An 18293-nucleotide genomic window follows, 5' to 3' on the forward strand; every position below is an offset into this window, starting at 1 on the left:
TGGAAGCAATAGGAAACCTCTATCCCAATAGACCAAAGTTACAGTAGCATCACAGTTACAGTAGCATCAAAGTTACAGTAGCATCAAAGTTACAGTAGCATCAAAGTTACAGTAGCATAAGTTACAGTAGCATCAAAGTTACAGTAGCATCAAAGTTACAGTAGCATAAGTTACAGTAGCATAAGTTACAGTAGCATCAAAGTTAAAGTAGCATCAAAGTTACAGTAGCATGCCCAGTTAGCCGGACATTCTGTATGGCAAAGGATATAAGTATTTCCCATAATTCTTAGTTTTGATTGTATTTTTATAAGGAAGGCAGAGGATATGATTAGGTACTAAATATTTCATGTCATCTAATAAAATTCCTAATACTGGAAAGTTTTTTTTTTTAAATCAATTCTGTAACAAATGTTATAAAAAAAACAACATTAATACTTTTTAACCTTAGACTTTTTTCCAGACACAAAAAAAAAAAAAAACTCATCTTATCTTATAAAATACAGATGTTACTTAAAAAAAGAGGATGATTATGTCCTACAGGTCATGCATCTAGTTATGTATGTTAACCAATGACTTAAATTCTGCCAAGTGATTGGTTTTCCTGGCTGACTCAGGCAGCCCATTCATGCTCTAATAGCACTAAGGAAGAAGTGTAATTGTATCAATCAGTCATGTCATTAAATTTGTAATAGATCTAGATTATATGTCATTAATACATGTGTGGGATTAAATTTTTTTTTTGACCAATTGTTTTTGTTTGGCACAATTTCACAGTTTTAGTTTTCTCCATACGCTATAATCCTATCACTGGTCTGGACCAGTTGGTAAGAGGTAGGGGGTAGAAAGAAGGAGGTATTTAGGTTGTTGCTTTTTAAATGTATTTATAAAAAAAAAAAAAGTGAACGACCTGAATTCAAACTCAAGGGTCAAGGCCTCCTCAAGCCAATGGGGTAACCACCGTGCAAAGAAGCTGCTTATGAACTAGGTTTTATAGTTATTTACATTTTTTTTCTGCAACGATAAGGGGAGCTAATTCAACTTATACCATTTTATTAGTCAAGGAAAATTTCAGAGACACAAAGACATAGAGACTAATTAAAATGTCACGAGTCGAGACTGTGACCTATTTCGTCCAGTTTCTAGAAGCCCAGGTCAAGACAGGTTGACCAGAGTAGACAAGTTAATTTTAGTCATCCAATCAGAGAAAGAGGTTAAGTGGAAAAAATAGCAGACGTCAGCTTCTAGATGGTCACAGGTAATAAAATAATTAGGGGAGAAGTTTCTATGATTCTGGGAAGTACGATTGAGAAAAGTATAAATTAGGGGAAAGTGAGTAAGTCGGGGTCCTCACATAGTAACGGTTTTTGTTGAGTAATAGGTCCTGGCATTGTAACAGTCTTTGTTTAGTAATGGTCTTGTGTTAGTATGAAGTTACAATAGTTGAAGTTATATTATTTGAAGTTGTTGTGTTATCTATAACTTTTATTTTATGAAGAATTAAGTCAAGTTGTTATTGAATTGAGAAGTTATTTATATATGTAATCTGAAGAAGTTTATTAAAGAAGTTTTGAGAGAATACAGATGTTTCTTCAGTGAATTATCAAGTTATTAATATAATCTCCAGCGTATGATGATTCTGTTTAATCAACAATTAGTTTAAGAAGTATTACCCAGAATTAGATAAACAGACATCGTCACATAAAAAAGCATCGTATATCACTCGAACACTGCGACCATTTCTTGAAGAACTTTTCCATGAAAGATGCCTTTACAATACACACTTGATTCTTAAAGATAACCTGCACCCATTAAACCACTGTTAAATCAGATCTGAACGAAGTGGTCATCTCCTTTCCATTAGGGAAACAGAAAGATTTTAAAACTTATTTATTCTGCTTTTGGTCAGAGTGTTACAAGGTCATCGAGAAGTACATAGAAGTTTAATTCATAAAGCGCTGGTTGTGAGTGTGTATGTGTTTCATGAGTGAATGTTGTTCCTATTTGCATCTATTTTGTTATTGTTACAGTAGTTAGGCTGAGGTGGTCAATTTTAGTCAAACTGAATTTCCATTTGATTGGACCAGTAAAAATTATTATTATTATCTTATCTAAATTTCTTTCCTTTGTTTAAGATACAAAACAACATATATAATTACCAATGGTTAATGAACTAACTGGTCAATTTTGTTAGTGATTCTTGTGTTGGCATGTAAAAGAAATAATTGTGCAAAATTTCAGCTTGATCAGAGATTGTGGGAGAAATAAAGTGTACAAACTTTTTACCAGACAGACAGACAGAGTGAGTTGATATTAGCTTTAAAAAAACAAACATCTCTAGATCTAATCTACAGCTGTGATAGACTATCTTTTCTTATAAAGCACAGATGTTAGTTATTTCGAGCATGAAGACTAGATTGGCTTGCGTAATATTGATAGACTAATATCAAATTGTAAAAGGCCTGATAGTGACTCACTAACATACTTACTTTGCCTGTATAATTCAGCTTTATAAATGCATTGGCAATGCTGAAGGAACGCTTCAAAAGAAGAATTTCAAAGTGCGTGAAGTTGAACTCAGGCGGAGAAAGAGTAAACTTCACATATAAATTTCCATCTTGCTTCGTTTTAATAGTTACCGATGGAGACCATAGTGCAGGATCTGCTCCAAGGGCTAAAAACACACACAAAAAAATAGAATAGAGATTTAAATATTTTTAAGCTGTTTATTCTTTTCAAAAATATTTATATCTGTAACCACGTTCCTCTTTTATAGACCTTGCGATCTATGAATGGCATCTATTTCTATGGCTGTCATGGCCCAACGACCTTTACTTTCCCAGCATATTTCAGTTACCCAGTAGAGTAGGTTAGACTCAAGGGGCATTAAATCAGTCTTCACCTGGATTCAAACCCAAGACCCCTTGATTAGGAGTCTAAGCACTTTATCACTGAGCTGCCAAACCCCAATTTAGCAATCAACTAAGTTAAAATAGAAATGCAATCAATGGGTTTGCAATAAATGATACATCATTTTCAACTATACTGCCTATATATATAATTCTCTTCGTCACCCAACCATGCAGGGCACCACGCACACATGCAAAATCTCTAGCCCTCGATGAAAAAGTCATAGAAAGATAACTCTTCTATTTCTGCAAGTCGGACTAGAGTTACCCCACATAACTTTCACTTTGACAGAGAGCAAGGCCAGAAAAAAAAAAAGGGGGGGGGGGGGGGGAGAACAAGTAATGTTTCTCTTTACATCCTATATTTGACTACATTTATGTGTGTATTTTTGTACACACGTCAATATCTGGTGCAGACTAGTCCCTGTTTGATTTGCCTTTGCCATGAAAATTAATATAGCACAAGGGCAAAGGTTAAAAAAGATTTGCCTGTATCTTCCAAAACCCGTTTTCAGTCATGGACAATTGTATGTTGTTCTTTTCATTCACTCACAGTCGTTTGCCCAAACCCACCCCATTTGTCAACTGTGTCTTTCTGGAAGTGTTCACCCATCACTAAATAGCAGCGTATGCTACGCCGCTGGTTGACTAATATTTTTTAAATAAACTGAACAGTTAAAAATTAAGGAATCTAGGAAACCCTAACCCTAACCTTAAATAAAATTTAACTATCTGATACAAACATGTATATTATTAGCGAGTCTGGTGTGAATGTTTATTTTAATTTTTTATAGTTATAATGTTTTGTTTGATGCACAAATTGTAAGACAAATTTCCTTATGAGTAAGAAAGATTATTATTATGTTAGAAATGAACGAGTATACATTCTCTGGCACTGCCATAGTCCAGTTTCGTTAAAGAGAAACAAACTTGATTGTAGTCCCTTTAACAGTTTCCACTGAGGAATTTTCTGGCGATGTGGCAGGTCTGCAGCAGTACCGCCCTCAAACAGGCAACGAAGATGTTCCTAGGAATATTTAGGGTCTTGAAGGTATCTGTGAGGTCAGTTGTTATTATCCCCTCGGTTGATATAACAATGGGGTATATTGTTATTTTGGATAACTTCCATAAACGCTTAATCTCCAAGCCTAGGTTCCCATATTTTCAGTGTTTTTCCATTATTACTATGTTAGAAAAGAACGAACTCTTGCAACAGTTTATAATTTAAAGTAATATGCTTGAAAACGTTTAGACAAGTCCAAGACTTTACATTAGTCAATAAAATCAACTTTTAGTATAAACCAAGTCTGACCAGTCTAACCTGTTTAACAAAAGTGTACTGATTTCTTACATCAATTTGATTCCCAGACAACCCTATCTTGTGAAATCAGAAAACTGATCGAAGAACATTTTTACAATTCAGCTATTTCACTTGAAAAATCTTGAAGGAAACTGGAGCCTGGGGTGGACACAGATCTCGAAAACAGCCCTAAAAATTTTCCTAGACCTCTAAAGATTTTCCTACAAATTTGACAGTATGCATATAGTTGAGAAAAAAAAAAAATACAAGATGATTGGTCACACAGTAAAATCTCCAGACAGGGGGTACAACACCATCAACTATCAAGATTTTGACAAGCTCAGAGGAATGATTTTTAATTCCAATTTTTTTTTCGACACAGTATTTGAAAATTACAAAAATAAATTTAAAAAAAAATGCCCACCATAATCTAATGAAACAATAGTCACTCACTGTAATGCGAAAAAGTGTGCAGCATCATATCTACGTATCGGCTGCTGTCATTTCTGTCTTGACTGGACGGCGGAGGCATGCTGAAGACAGATAACTTGTAGAAGGTGTCATCTGAGAGACGATCAATGTCATAACTGAAGGTCATCTGCAAGAGAGATCAATTTAATTGGATAAATGCATATAAAAAAAAATATTTTGATATTTTTTTTGCACTTAAAGAAAGTGGATAAGTACTGCTATGATAAACAAAGAGTAATATTAAAAAATAATTTTATTTTCTGGATAATCTTAGAATCACTGGAAAACAAATGCCACATAAACTCGCAATATAAATGTTTTATGTGAAAGAAAGTGTCTCTCCCAGGATTAATGAGGAATGCACTATTTCCTGTGGCAACGCAGCCCCAGCTGTGACCTACATATTTTGCCACACTTAGCGCAAGCATAACCTTTGTCTGCTGGTGGTTGGTTCAGATTTTCTTTTTGCCATCTATGCATGCCCTTGGCAGCCGATTTACTTTTGATCCCAAATGTGTATCCTGCAGCCTTTGTAAGAGACATCAATCTGTCTTGTTCTGAAGCTGCATACAGCCAGGTGCCCTCATCTATGTCAGGTAAAGCAAGTTGACGCCTAAGCAAGTCTTTAAAGCGTTTCAGTGGGGCACTTCTGTTAGTATGACCACCATTCAGCTCACCATAAAAGACTGCTTTTTTATAGCTCTCTACAATCACCTTTACAATCACCTTTACAAGATGAACCCTAGTCCTTCTACAATGGAAGAAGTTCATCAATCTTGAAACCAAAAGAGTTGCTATCTAATTCTTTAAGATTTTAGAAAATATAAACAAAGGTTTCATTATTCCATGGAAGGTCTAGACTCCTAATTGGTTCTTTAAACTAAATGCAGTCCACAGTGGCACAGAAGTCTGAGACGGCTGTGAGCAACAGATAGCCGTAGGTTTTATAACAGAGTTTCCATCTCCTAGAATGGCTGCTGACCACGGATATAGAGCCTAGTCTTCCCATTGGCTGAATTGCTGATTTAGGTAAGATTCATCGCCAAATTAGAGCCTTTTATAGCTAAATCTAGGTAGAGACTCTAGATGTGACGTAGATGGTAAATGGCGAATGTGGCGTCAATACATGTAAAAAGTGATTTAGTTCAAGAAGATTCACAACGACAATTTGTGTAAAATAATTGCAACTAGATAGACCTTATGATTTGTTGATATTGGCAATTACAATTACATGTCGTGAAGAGGGCGCTTCAGTCTTTAAGTAGAACGAAGAACTAACAACAACCAACAACAGCCAACAGCAAAACCAACAACATAACCAAAAACAAAACTAACAACATAACCAATAAAATAACCAACAGCAAAACCAATAATATAACCAACAACAAAACTAACAACATAACCAACAACAAAACTAACAACATAACCAACAACAAAACTAACAACATAACCAACAACAAAACTAACAACATAACCAATAATATAACCAACAGCAAAACTAACAACATAACCAATAAAATAACCAACAGCAAAACTAACAACATAACCAATAATATAACCAACAACAAAACTAACAACATAACCAACAACAAAACTAACAACATAACCAACAACAAAACTAACAACATAACCAATAATATAACCAACAGCAAAACTAACAACATAACCAATAATATAACCAACATCATAACCAACAACAAAACTAACAACATAACCAATAATATAACCAACAACAAAACTAACAACATAACCAACAACAAAACTAACAACATAACCAATAATATAACCAACAACATAACCAACAACATAACTAACATAAGCAGTGTGTAGCTGGTGAATACAAAAAGTAGCACACTATTTTTCCTTGGCACAGAACTGCAAAAGAGCTTGCTGCTCTGTGGCAAAAATCTGGCTAGCAAAAAAAAAAGTATGCTAATACTAACCATTTTCCTTAGTTCAATACTATTAGGTTTAAAATGAAATAGTCGACAGGAAGTCTTGTGCTTAGATTCCAGAAGCAATAAAAAACCTTCCAAATTGTGTCGAGATATTTCTGAAAAATGTATGTTCATAATGTTATTTATTAAGTGTACACATACTGTTTCATGCATTGCCATGAATGAATCTAATGTTCAATTTAATGTTCAATACAAATTTAATTAAATTGAAAAAAAAAAAGGTTAAAAGCTTTTCCTAGTATATCATTTGACAGAATGAACAAAGGGAGACAATCACATATGTAGGAAAAACAGTTGAAGCTGTAGACTCAAGCTACTAGATATCATTTTGGTTTGAAAGGATCGTCCCTAGTCCGGAAATCAAAGAGATAAAAGTATTGTTTTGTGTGTTTTGGCAAACTATTTAAAGTGCTTTCTTTCATCACTCATTATTCAGCACATAAAAATAAGACACTTTCTTTGTTTAGCAATTTGTTTGTTCTACGTCTTTTGGAAGTTCTTTCAGAATTGAAGTCTAAAACATCCTCCCCAACACCCAACCACCTCCAAATGGGCAAGGTTCAAACCTGAGACCATCAGGACAACGGTCCAAAGGGCATACCACACAACCAGGCAGCAGATTGTTATACAAAATAGATGCTCTAAATGTTTACAGAACAAGCCACTAGACTCAACTTTCAAATACAACCACATAAATAACACATTAACTCTTTCTCTCCTTATCGACAATTACATCGTTGATTTGACCCAATTCTTTCCGCCTAGTCGACAATTTTATCATTGATGCTTAAAAGCATTTTGAAAGCATGATTTTTTTCTTTCATTCCAAAATGTTTTATTAGCTTACAATTTAATCTTGAATATTTTCCCCTTTGGAAGAAATACAGATTTTTTTTCATCATCTGTGTTTTTACCAAAAATGATGTTTACGAGACACTGACAAGTGAAAAAATATAACCACCTAATACCTGCTATAGGAGAGTCCCATGTGACTCTAACTCCTGGACCAAACTTTTCTCGTGTGTAATTTTTTACAAGACCTACAAGATTAATAGCAGATGGTCTTTCCACTGTCAAAGTATTCGTATGAAACTTTTTAGGTAAATGGCTGACATTGAAACTCTCTACAAATGGGAGGCACTCTGAAATAAAAGGATTTCGTCTCATTAAGACACTATAAGACTTAAATCGATAAATTAAAGAGAAAAAAAATATTTTAATTTCATTAATCTTAAAAGAATTTGTATGCACCTGAGCATATAAAATTTTGTTATAATTTAAAATGTTATTTATTGAGTGTATACATTTCCTCGTTCAATAAGCTAGGACAAATTTTTACAAATGCTCCTTCTTCCCTAGTGCTATTATGCATGGAATGGGCTGCCTGAGCCAGCCAGTAAAACCAATGACTTGGCAGAATTTAAGTCATTGGTTAACATGCATGACTGAATGTATCACGCGTAGGACATAATCATCTTCTTTTTTCAGGTAATGTCTGTATTTTATAAGATAAGATAAAATAAGAAGATAAATTTTAAGAACAAGAAATATAACAATGCTGAAAGATTTTTTTTTGTTTAAGTAAATTTTTTTTAACATCCACTACTAGACATCCATCCCAAGAAATTAATAAGTCAACATAGTTTATTAAAACATTTAACGAATTTATTTAGCAAAGTCCTTTATTATGATGTCATGAATACATAAAGCTGTGTTTCTCAGAATATCGGAAGCTAACAATTTTATTTCAAGATTCATTTAAGTTATTTAGTGTTAAACATAGAAATAACCACTACTCTTTCCCATTTACTCTGAAATGGTAGTTTTGGGTATTTTTTTTATCCACGTCTAGCATCAAGATTAACAAAAAAAATACACAAGTGCCATACCTGTATCTGAGAACTCAGTGGTACAAAACAGACTGCTGTCAATCTGAGGAGACATTAGAGAACAAATAGCACATAGAATTCAAATAGTTTCTGGTGTACAAATAGAATAGTCTAGAAAACATCATTAAAAAAGCATCAAAAATTACACTCACAACATTAGACCTTATGATTTGTCGATATTGGCAATTACAATTACATGTCATGAAGAGGGCGCTTCAGTCTTTAAGTAGAACGAAGAACTAACAACAACCAACAACAGCCAACAGCAAAAACAACAACATAACCAACAACATAACCAATAATATAACCAACAGCAAAACCATTAACATAACTAACAACATAACCAACAACATAACTATAGAACTTTGGTAAAACATTCTATATGACTTTGATAAACATTCTATATAGCTTTGGTAAAACTTTCTATAGAACTTTGGTAAAACATTCTATATGACTTTGGTAAAACATTCTATAGAACTTTGGTAAAACATTCTATAGAACTTTGGTAAAACATTCTATATGACTTTGGTAAAACATTCTATATAACTTTGGTAAAACATTCTATACAACTTTGGTAAAACATTCTATACAACTTTGATAAAACATTCTATATAACTTTGGTAAAACATTCTATATAGCTTTGGTAAAACATTCTATATGACTTTGGTAAAAAGTTAGTACTTGTGGAAAGTGTGGCTAAAACCTCTTGACTATTTCGCAGTGGCCTTCAAATACATATTATTATGTAAAACAAATCCACAGAGCTGACAGCTCAGCATAAAGCTGGCTAGAAGAAATAGAAGATTGTAAAACAAATAGATAGCATACATAAGTATATACTATGTAATGCAACACTGTGTGGCACAAACAACAAACACATTATTTTATCACTATAATATGTGACACAAACACATACACTCACTTCTTGCTTTCCGGCAAATGCTTTAAGCATTGAACAGTTGGCAGCAGCATCAACTGTCACATGAAGGAACAGTGCCAATAGTAACATATCAGTCCATAAGCTGACAAGAGATCCATGTAGACGTTGTTCTTTTGCCATTGTCAAGTAAGAATCTGGATGAACTTGTCTTTTTCATATAAGACACATTTTTCACCTAGCTGTACCACAACAAAAGAACACAGAAAAACCATACTTAATATGATAACATTTTAACAGACTTTACAGACAATGTGATGTCTGACATAAGAAAACTACTTGCAATTATTAATTGTTATAATTATTTAGCCTTCAATGCAAAGTACTTAAATTGACATGGTGGCTGAGTTGTAAAGCATTTGGCTTCCGAACTGGGGGTCCCAAGTTTGAATCCTGGTGAAGACTAGGCTTTTTAATTTTAGGATATTTTGACGACTCCGAGTCCACCCAGCTCTAACGGGTACCTGACATTAGTTAGGGAAAAGTAAAGGTGGTTGGTCTTTGTGCTGGCCACGTGACACCATCATTAACCGAGGGTCAAAGAAATAGATGACCTTTAAAACATCTGCCTTATAAATCGCAAGGTCTGAAAGGGGACCTTAAATTACATTTTTAATATTGTGGGTATTTCTATTACTATGTATAATAGATTTGTTATGTTTTACATGTTTGGGATGCTCCTTAAGAAGTGAAGGAGCTAAGACTGTGAGACTGAGTAATTAGGAACAGTTTTGTAAGTAACTAACATTTAAAACAGTTTGTTGCTCATGACTTTGAAGAAAATATGGCAGGAGAAAGAAAAAAATTGTCCAAACCTATTCTTAAATAAAATATCAGGTCAGTTTAATTTCACTTGTAAATGAGATTGATTGGATTCAAAGATCTCACTGGTCTCTCATTGATGAGTTTAGAGTAGCTATGTCATGGTTGTAGTTGTAGAGTTGTTAGGACTGATGCAATATCGATTTCAGCTTCTGTGCTTTAACCTAAAACCTCAGAGGAACTATCTGTTATGTGGAAGCAGATAGGCTAACAACAGGGGTAAAAAAAACCTGATCCCTAAAGGTCAAATCAAGGAACCTTGGAGCAAGGCTTCAATGCAACAATCCTCTGAGACCCAGGTTAACAATTAAACCAAGTATCCAGTCCAAAATAAACTGCCACACTGCTCCAAAGACTGCCATAAAACACAGGGTCTGGAGTGTTGGTCATTTCATGGAGTGAGGCAGTCACATAAGAATCCTTCCCCGTGGTATTGGCCTCTGGTGGTGTTAAACAGAAGACAGAGCCTAGAGGTCTGTACTAAGAAAAACAGCGTGACCAGTAATAGTCTCACAAGTTGAGGAAGCTTCAGACAGGACAGAGGGTCCATGTCTTTCTGCTGAGATACCTCTCTCAGTGGTCTAATGCACAATGCTCCAATGCCCTACTTGATTTTTTTTCCAAGGTGCAGTATGTTGCTTACGAGGGATGGTGAGTGTCAGTGTTGACATGGATATATTGCTTTTTTTCCACTGTAATATATCAAAACTCCCTGGATAGTGAGTCTGAGTGGCATATACCACTTGGCTACCTATCAAGGGGGCTCAAGTTTGAAACCCACTCAAGCTGAATTGTGTTAGCTGAAAGCCTAAAGGCTAATCCCCTTCCCCCACTTGCCTAGAAAAAAGATAGCACACTGAGAATATTATAAGGATGTTATAAAGATGTTATAAAGATGTTATAAAGATGTTATAAAGATGAAAGATATGCTATACGAAATAAAAAAAAACATACAAAAACAAAAATAAGTCTCCATGCTGTGGACATATCAATCCTAACATAATACAGAAATCTTTATTATGAAAGTTACTTAATACTTCACTTGATAGTCATCAGGCAATTAGGATTTCCTGTTATTTGTCACCCTATTCAAGTTTGTACCAGCTAACAAGTCTTTATATGAACCCAAATTTACAAGTAATCAAACAAAAGATCCACTGATTGTGCAATGACTACATTTCAACTAAAAAAAAAAACACTTGAAGATGAAGTTAGGAGTCAAATTAAGAAAGGGGCAGACAATATGTTGTATAGAAAGAGCAGTAGAATGATTATCTTTCCCTGTGAAACATATAAGAAACATAAGATAGAGTAACTTCATCTACCGGCAAGAGTTTAAGTCATTGATTGACATGGATGACTAGATTGACATGGATGACTAGATTGACATATGAAATGTGTAGGAAGTAGTTATCTTCTTATTTTAAATAACATCTGAAATATGTGAGATAAGAAATTGATTTTAATGTCACTAAAAATGCTTAAAGACCCAGACTATATGATAATGTTTTTTAATGACTATAAAGCCTTTTAATTTTAATGACTATTGTATTATGTATCTTGACTATAAGCAGAAATAATAATAAAAATGTTAGTAAGGGTTTAATTACAACTGTTCCAGAAGCTTCCGTCAAGGCACAAGAATATTAAGAAAACTGTTTGAAAAAAAAAAAAATTAGTAATGGAAGATTTATTGTGTTGGCTGTGATACACGTGAGTACCAAACAGGAAATGAATGAATATAGTCAAAGTGATTTCATTGAAATGTGTATCAGCTTTAAATAACATTATTTTGTACCACTTCAAGTATTTCCAGGAAAAGCAAACTTTCAATTAAATATTCAGTTCTTCATTTCCTTTCAATATGCTAATTAATCCCCCTGTTGTTGTTTTTTTATCATTTTCAAAACAATAATTAGACATATCTGGACATATCTTAAACAGCTATATTATTGATATAACTCTCATCTTACAGACATTTCTTCAAAAGAAGATAATCACATCCTATGCATATTGATGTGCTAATCTAGTCCTTCATATTAATTAGATAATTAAACTCTGTTCAGTTACTTGTTTTCTTGACTGATTAAGGCAACCTAGACAATGCTCTAATAGCACTAAGGAGGAACAAGTGGCATCATCTTTGTCTCTATCTGGGTAATTTTTTCATGCATGTTAATTAGAGACTTAGAAACCAAGTCATTGGTTTTCTTGACTAATTACAGCAACCTAAACTATGCTCTAATTGCACTAAGAAAGAAATAGTGCCATTATTTTATTTTACTTTTTAGTCTTGTGCCCTGAAGTGTCTCTAAATTGAGTGATTTTACTAATGGTGTAACTCAAGGCAAATGTAAATATTCATTTGTTATGCTCTGTTTAGTGTCTCTTCTAGTTTTTTTTAATGTTTTCATGAATTTAGAGGTCCTATATGTGTAATGGTGTAACTCAAGTCAAATGTTAATATTCGTTTGTTATGCTCTGTTTAGTGTGTCTTCTAGTTTTTTAATGTTTTCATGAATTTAGAGGTCCTATATGTGTAATGGTGTAACTCAAGTCAAATGTTAATATTCATTTGTTATGCTCTGTTTAGTGTGTCTTCTAGTTTTTTCATGTTTTCATGAATTTAGAGGTCCTATATGTGTATTTTATTATTGGTCTAATGAAGGTTAAATAACATTTGAGTTTTATATTCTGTTATATTCTACCACCCTCCCTCTATTTAAGAGTTGTGGTCAGACCATTATATGTAAGTCTAATTTGTCAGATTTTAAATCCCCTTCCCAAATTTATGTAAGCCTAACTAACCCAACAATAGCTATGAACATATTTCAAATAAAAGCTTATTTATCTTAACTTATTTTATATATTGTAAATGTTACAATCTATATAAGGGGGTGCAGTGGCTGAGTGTCCGAATCTGGGGACCTGGGGTTCAAATCTCAGTGAAGACTGATATTAATTTTGGGATATTTAGGGTGCACCCGAGTCCACCCAACTCTAATGGGTACCTGACTTTAGTTGGGGAAAGTAAAGGCAGTTGGTTGTTGTGCTGGCCACATGACACCCTGCTTGTTAACTGTTGGCCAAAGAAACAGATGACATAACATCATCTGCCCTATAGATCTTAATTTTGTATTATCTATACCAGCGGTTCTCAACCTTTTATGCTCGGCGACCCCTTTTTTACAATCCCCCACTCTGACGCGACCCCCCCCCCACACACACACACATACAACAATAGAAGAATGGACAAAAACAATCCATATTTTCTATGGTCTTAGGCGACCCCTGGCAAATCACCAATCGACCCCTAAAGGGGTTGCGACCAAAAGGTTGAGAACCCTGATCTATACAGAGCTATCAATGTAGATTCTGTACAATGGGGCCTCCTCCTCCTTCAGTAATAGAGTTCCCCTTTCTAAATATTTATAATATATCTATATACAGCATTTAAGCAAGGCTTAATGAAGGACATTTCTGTTTATTTTATATAATTATATTCTTTTTTAATTTATTAAATAGCATTTATGCAATATAACTTTGACAGTTTGTGGCCATTATTTTATACTTTTTATAGTCAGCCTGTGAAAATTGATGACTTGATTAAACAGTATGCATTTTTTAAAATAAGATACAATATATTAATACCCAGAGATTTAGAATCTAGAATCTATACAGTAGATTAATTAATTTAGTCTAGTCGATCTCGTGCAGTCTCAGATCGGAAAATCATAATGAGTAGCATGAGAGTGAGCCAGCCAGTCTAACGACTCAATCACACTCAGTAACACACTAGTGTCACTTGATCTTTTCATCAATATAATGAATTATACCTATATATATATCATGATGGTAGTTGTAGAGTTGTTAGTACTGATGCAATATTATATAATTATATATAATATATACATGTATAGGTATACCCATGTATTTAATATAGCTATAGGCCTATATAAATAGCTATTTATGACTCCAGTTACCAGTATTGAAATTGAAGTATTCTCAGTGTGAGTGTATATATAGATCTAGATCTAGGGTAATCTAGACTATCTTTAATCTAATTATTCAAATTATACTATAGACCTTATAATAATAAGGCTTATATACATAGAAGGCTACTGTAGGGCTATATTAAGCCTATTACCATAATTGTAATCATAAATGAATTAATGATAAGTCGACAACGCGTTAATCATATTAAATGATATTAATCATAATTAATGAGTAAATATTTAAAAATATTAATAATAATAATGTTATTAATATTAGTAAATTTGATATCTAATCTATAATGAAACAAAAACAAATTCCTTACCACTAATATTTACAGTTATCTAGTCTAGATGATACTAGTAGTAGATGGTAGATCTATTATAAATTATAGTTATAGTAATAGACGCCTAAGTCCTTAAAAACATTGAGATCAAGTCTAGCTTTAGTTGACTCAGCCATGCGAAAAAAATATATATATATAAACATTGGACTTGTAGACTTCATCTAGGGATCGAAAGATGCGTATCCGGGCAGCATTTCACAGAAGTTCAACTTACGAGTTGACACACTCGTCCGTTGGTTAGCTGTCTAGCTTTTGACGTGTTTGTAACGTACCGTGTGGTGAACATTAGGGCAGGCTTACTTCCTCACAGTATAATAACACAAAGTTAAGTTCAAGTGCCTCTATAATTACACAAACACCACAAAGACACTTATTAGTTTTTGTTTAGGCGTAGGCTTTTTCCATATAACATTCGAGTTGCGGTCAGAATTTTTTTAAAAAAAAAGGGGGGGGGGTTAGTGGGAATGAGTGGCGGATCCCGGCCGTGCAATTTATTATTTTTCCGTGGGGGCAGGTAGATCTTATCTTATAAAATATATAAATATAAAAAATTATATAAGATAAGATAAGAAAAGACAGAGGTTACTTCAAAAAAAAAGATGATTACGTCCTACGCGTCATGCATCAAGTCATGCATGTTAATTAACCAATGACTTAAATTCTGCTATCTGTTTAAAACTGTCTTAGATTAGTTTGTCGTTTTAGCTCTCGTGTTTGTGTTTTGTAATGTTATCCCAGCGCCTTGAGCCTACATCTTGTTTCAGCGCTTTATAAATAGGCCTACAATTATTATTATTAAATGATGGCAAAGTTCCTAGCTATGCCACTGAAAGTCAATGAACACGATAACGGAAGCTTCATCAGCTTCAAAGCGAAGCAGAGGAGAGTCAGCATATCGGCTTCGATTGGAAAGATCTAGGCTTATGGTCACTTTAGTTAGCAACGTGCTGAAAACATATTGATTGATTTTGATATAGATAAAGTCTACAGATATGTTTTTGTAATATATTGTGTGATTTTATTTATTTATTTTTATTTTTTGTAATTTTTAATCTTATCTTCTTATCTTATATAATACAGACGTTACTTCAAAAAAGAAGATATAATGATTACGTCCTAAGCGTCAAGCATTTAGTCATGCATATTAACCAATGACTTAAATTCTGTCACTGGTTTTCCTGGCAAGCTATTTTAATTTTCATTTGAGGCCACCGCACTCGCTTGGCCTTGGGCCCCAAATTAGGCCTACCTAGCCTTGTCACTAGTGGATGAGGCGGAGCCAAATTATTTTGACGGAAAGGGCGATTAGTTTCCAGACTCTTTAGAAAAACCCCCAAGTCGATGACCGGGTAACGCTCTTCAATATTGACTATTTTGATTGTTCCAAATAATCACAATTGACTTTCTTATCTTATCTTATATATTACAGACGTTACTTCAAAAGAGAAGATAATTAGGCCTACGTCCTACGCATTTCATGTGTCAATCTAGTCATGCATGTTAATCAATGACTTAAACTCTGCCAAGTTGTTGGAGATATAAATTGGCAGATCTATAATAAATGTAGGTTAAATTAACCGCGGGCACGTTGCCCTGCCTCATCGTGGCGCCCGCGTGGAAACGGCCATTAGAGGAAGTGGCTAAGCTAAATGGGTAGCAACACAAGACTCCCGTGGTGATGCCCACTCCCGTTGGGGGCCAAATGCATCGGTCAACAGCAATGATTTACATAGGCATTGTCTAGGGTCTCTCCCAAACAGAACTGTGTGTTCACACAGGTTTTTTTTTTTTTACTGTTTGGCGTCCAAGCAGGTTTTTTTTTTAAACTTAGGGCTAGAAGAGCCTTCGGCTCAGCCCTTAGACATCAACAAGGTTAAATTAACCAAAAGTTTCAAATAAACAAAACACACTAACGAATTAAACGAAACAAATATAGCTCAGAAATTTGTCTATTCTGGAGTGCTATGAACTTCTTAAGTAGGACTACAAATGTTTAATTTGAACTAGAGGCAGCAGGAAACGAACCCGGAATGTCGTGTTCAGGAATTCAACCCAGTGACCACCAAGTTCTTCTGTATTGATAATATATATATCCGTATCAACAAGATAAATGGAACTGTTCTACTTTATTTCTCTAAAACTCTCATGCCGTGCCTCAGAGATTAAAAATGTAGATTGATTGGGAAAATATCAGTTTTTCTAAAACTTTTACTAGCAGAGCCCCTCCACAAACGAAAAAAAAAAAAGTTTACCCCCCCTTCTCCTTTTGTTAGTAAAACATCTTGTCTCGGAGAATTGTTTTGTTTTTTTTTTTTTTGCTAAGTACAGGTCGTCAACATAACGACGCGTGACAGGCCGGTCTAACATAAACAGTCAAGAAATGTTTCCTCTACTCAAGTTTTGAGTCGAAATTATTGCGTCTCGATAACTGCACACTTTTTTAAAAAGCTCTATTCTGAAAACGAAACAAAGTCTGACTAATTTAACTTATATACATTAAATCTTTCAAGTAGGCTACAATTTCTTTGCCTTGTTCGATAGGCATACTAAACAAAAAAAACAACAACTAATTACCAAAAGTTAATTAATTAATTGGTTAAGTTTTGTTTCTTTTATTGATTCTTGTTTTGTCAAGTATAAGACATAATTGTGCAAAACTTCAACTTTGATTCCTGATAGGGTGTTGGAGAAGTAACGTGAACAAAAGTTGTACCAGACAGAGTGAGGTAGTTGATATAAGCTTTGTAAATAGCCAATAATGATGACTGTCTATAAATTTTTCGCACTTTTTATAATACACTAGTTTTTATGAAATTTAAATCCCCCTCTTTAATTTGTATCAAACACTTTTACATTATACGTTTAATTGAAAAAAATGGGTTTTCATTCAAACGCAAGGACACCTCAACAACAACAAATAGGCCTACTTAAAACATTTGTACATATTAGCATTTCATTATTATCGACTGATTAATTACACCTTTTTTTAGAATTATAAAACATTAAAAACAAATAAATACAAAATGCTGAACATCTTATTTACTCATTTCAGACGTTTTTCTTACAAATTACACGCGTCAAAGTGAATGAAAAGCAGCTTACTATAACGACTCGTGTGTTGCTAAGGGACATTATCATATATTCTAGCAGACGACTCACACAGGCGAAATAGTTATTTTGTACGTTTTGTTTGGCTTGAAATGGGGGAAGCATGTCAATGTTTGCTTTATAAAATGTACACACTCTTAAAGAAACAAATGGACAAGCTTTTCAATGGTGACATTAACTAAGCATATGTGTCTAGCGGCACTGGGGGCCAAGGAGAACTTGTATGAATTCTTCCTAGCACATGGAATAAGAAACGTGACCTTATCTTTGTGTCTTTCTGAATGGGTTGCCTGAATCAGCCAGGAAAACCAACATTGATTAATATGCATGACTAGATTGGCACATGAAATGAGTAGGACATAATTATCTTCTTTTTTTTTTAAAGTAACGTCTGTGATATATAAAATACGACAAGAGTTTTGTATTTGTAAGTTATTTAATGTAAGTTACGGTTCAGTGTTATTTGTATTATTGCTACTTTAGTTTATATCCTTCTGTCCTGAAGTGTTTCTAAATTTAGTGATGTTTCAAAAGATGTTTCTAAAGTTGTTTGTAAAGGTGTT

The 18293-nt window shown here is 33.9% G+C and overlaps 1 protein-coding gene across 1 annotated transcript in view; it reads right to left on the reverse strand.

Annotated features, from left to right (window-relative positions):
• The window catches only part of LOC106075144 (uncharacterized), a 35483-nt gene extending 20549 nt beyond the window's left edge, over positions 1-14934 (reverse strand). The window contains exons 1-7 of the mRNA XM_056026840.1: positions 14602-14934; positions 9447-9643; positions 8525-8567; positions 7604-7777; positions 6621-6730; positions 4660-4804; positions 2487-2671 (exon numbers count right to left, since the gene is read on the reverse strand). Of these exons, the coding sequence (XP_055882815.1) occupies positions 2487-2671; positions 4660-4804; positions 6621-6730; positions 7604-7777; positions 8525-8567; positions 9447-9584 (795 nt within the window). The 5' untranslated portion in view covers positions 9585-9643; positions 14602-14934. The remainder of the gene's footprint in view (positions 1-2486; positions 2672-4659; positions 4805-6620; positions 6731-7603; positions 7778-8524; positions 8568-9446; positions 9644-14601) is intronic.
• Positions 14935-18293: the final 3359 nt, after the last annotated feature.

Source organism: Biomphalaria glabrata, chromosome 4 (genome assembly GCF_947242115.1).
Source record: "Biomphalaria glabrata chromosome 4, xgBioGlab47.1, whole genome shotgun sequence".
Lineage (NCBI taxonomy): Eukaryota > Metazoa > Mollusca > Gastropoda > Planorbidae > Biomphalaria > Biomphalaria glabrata.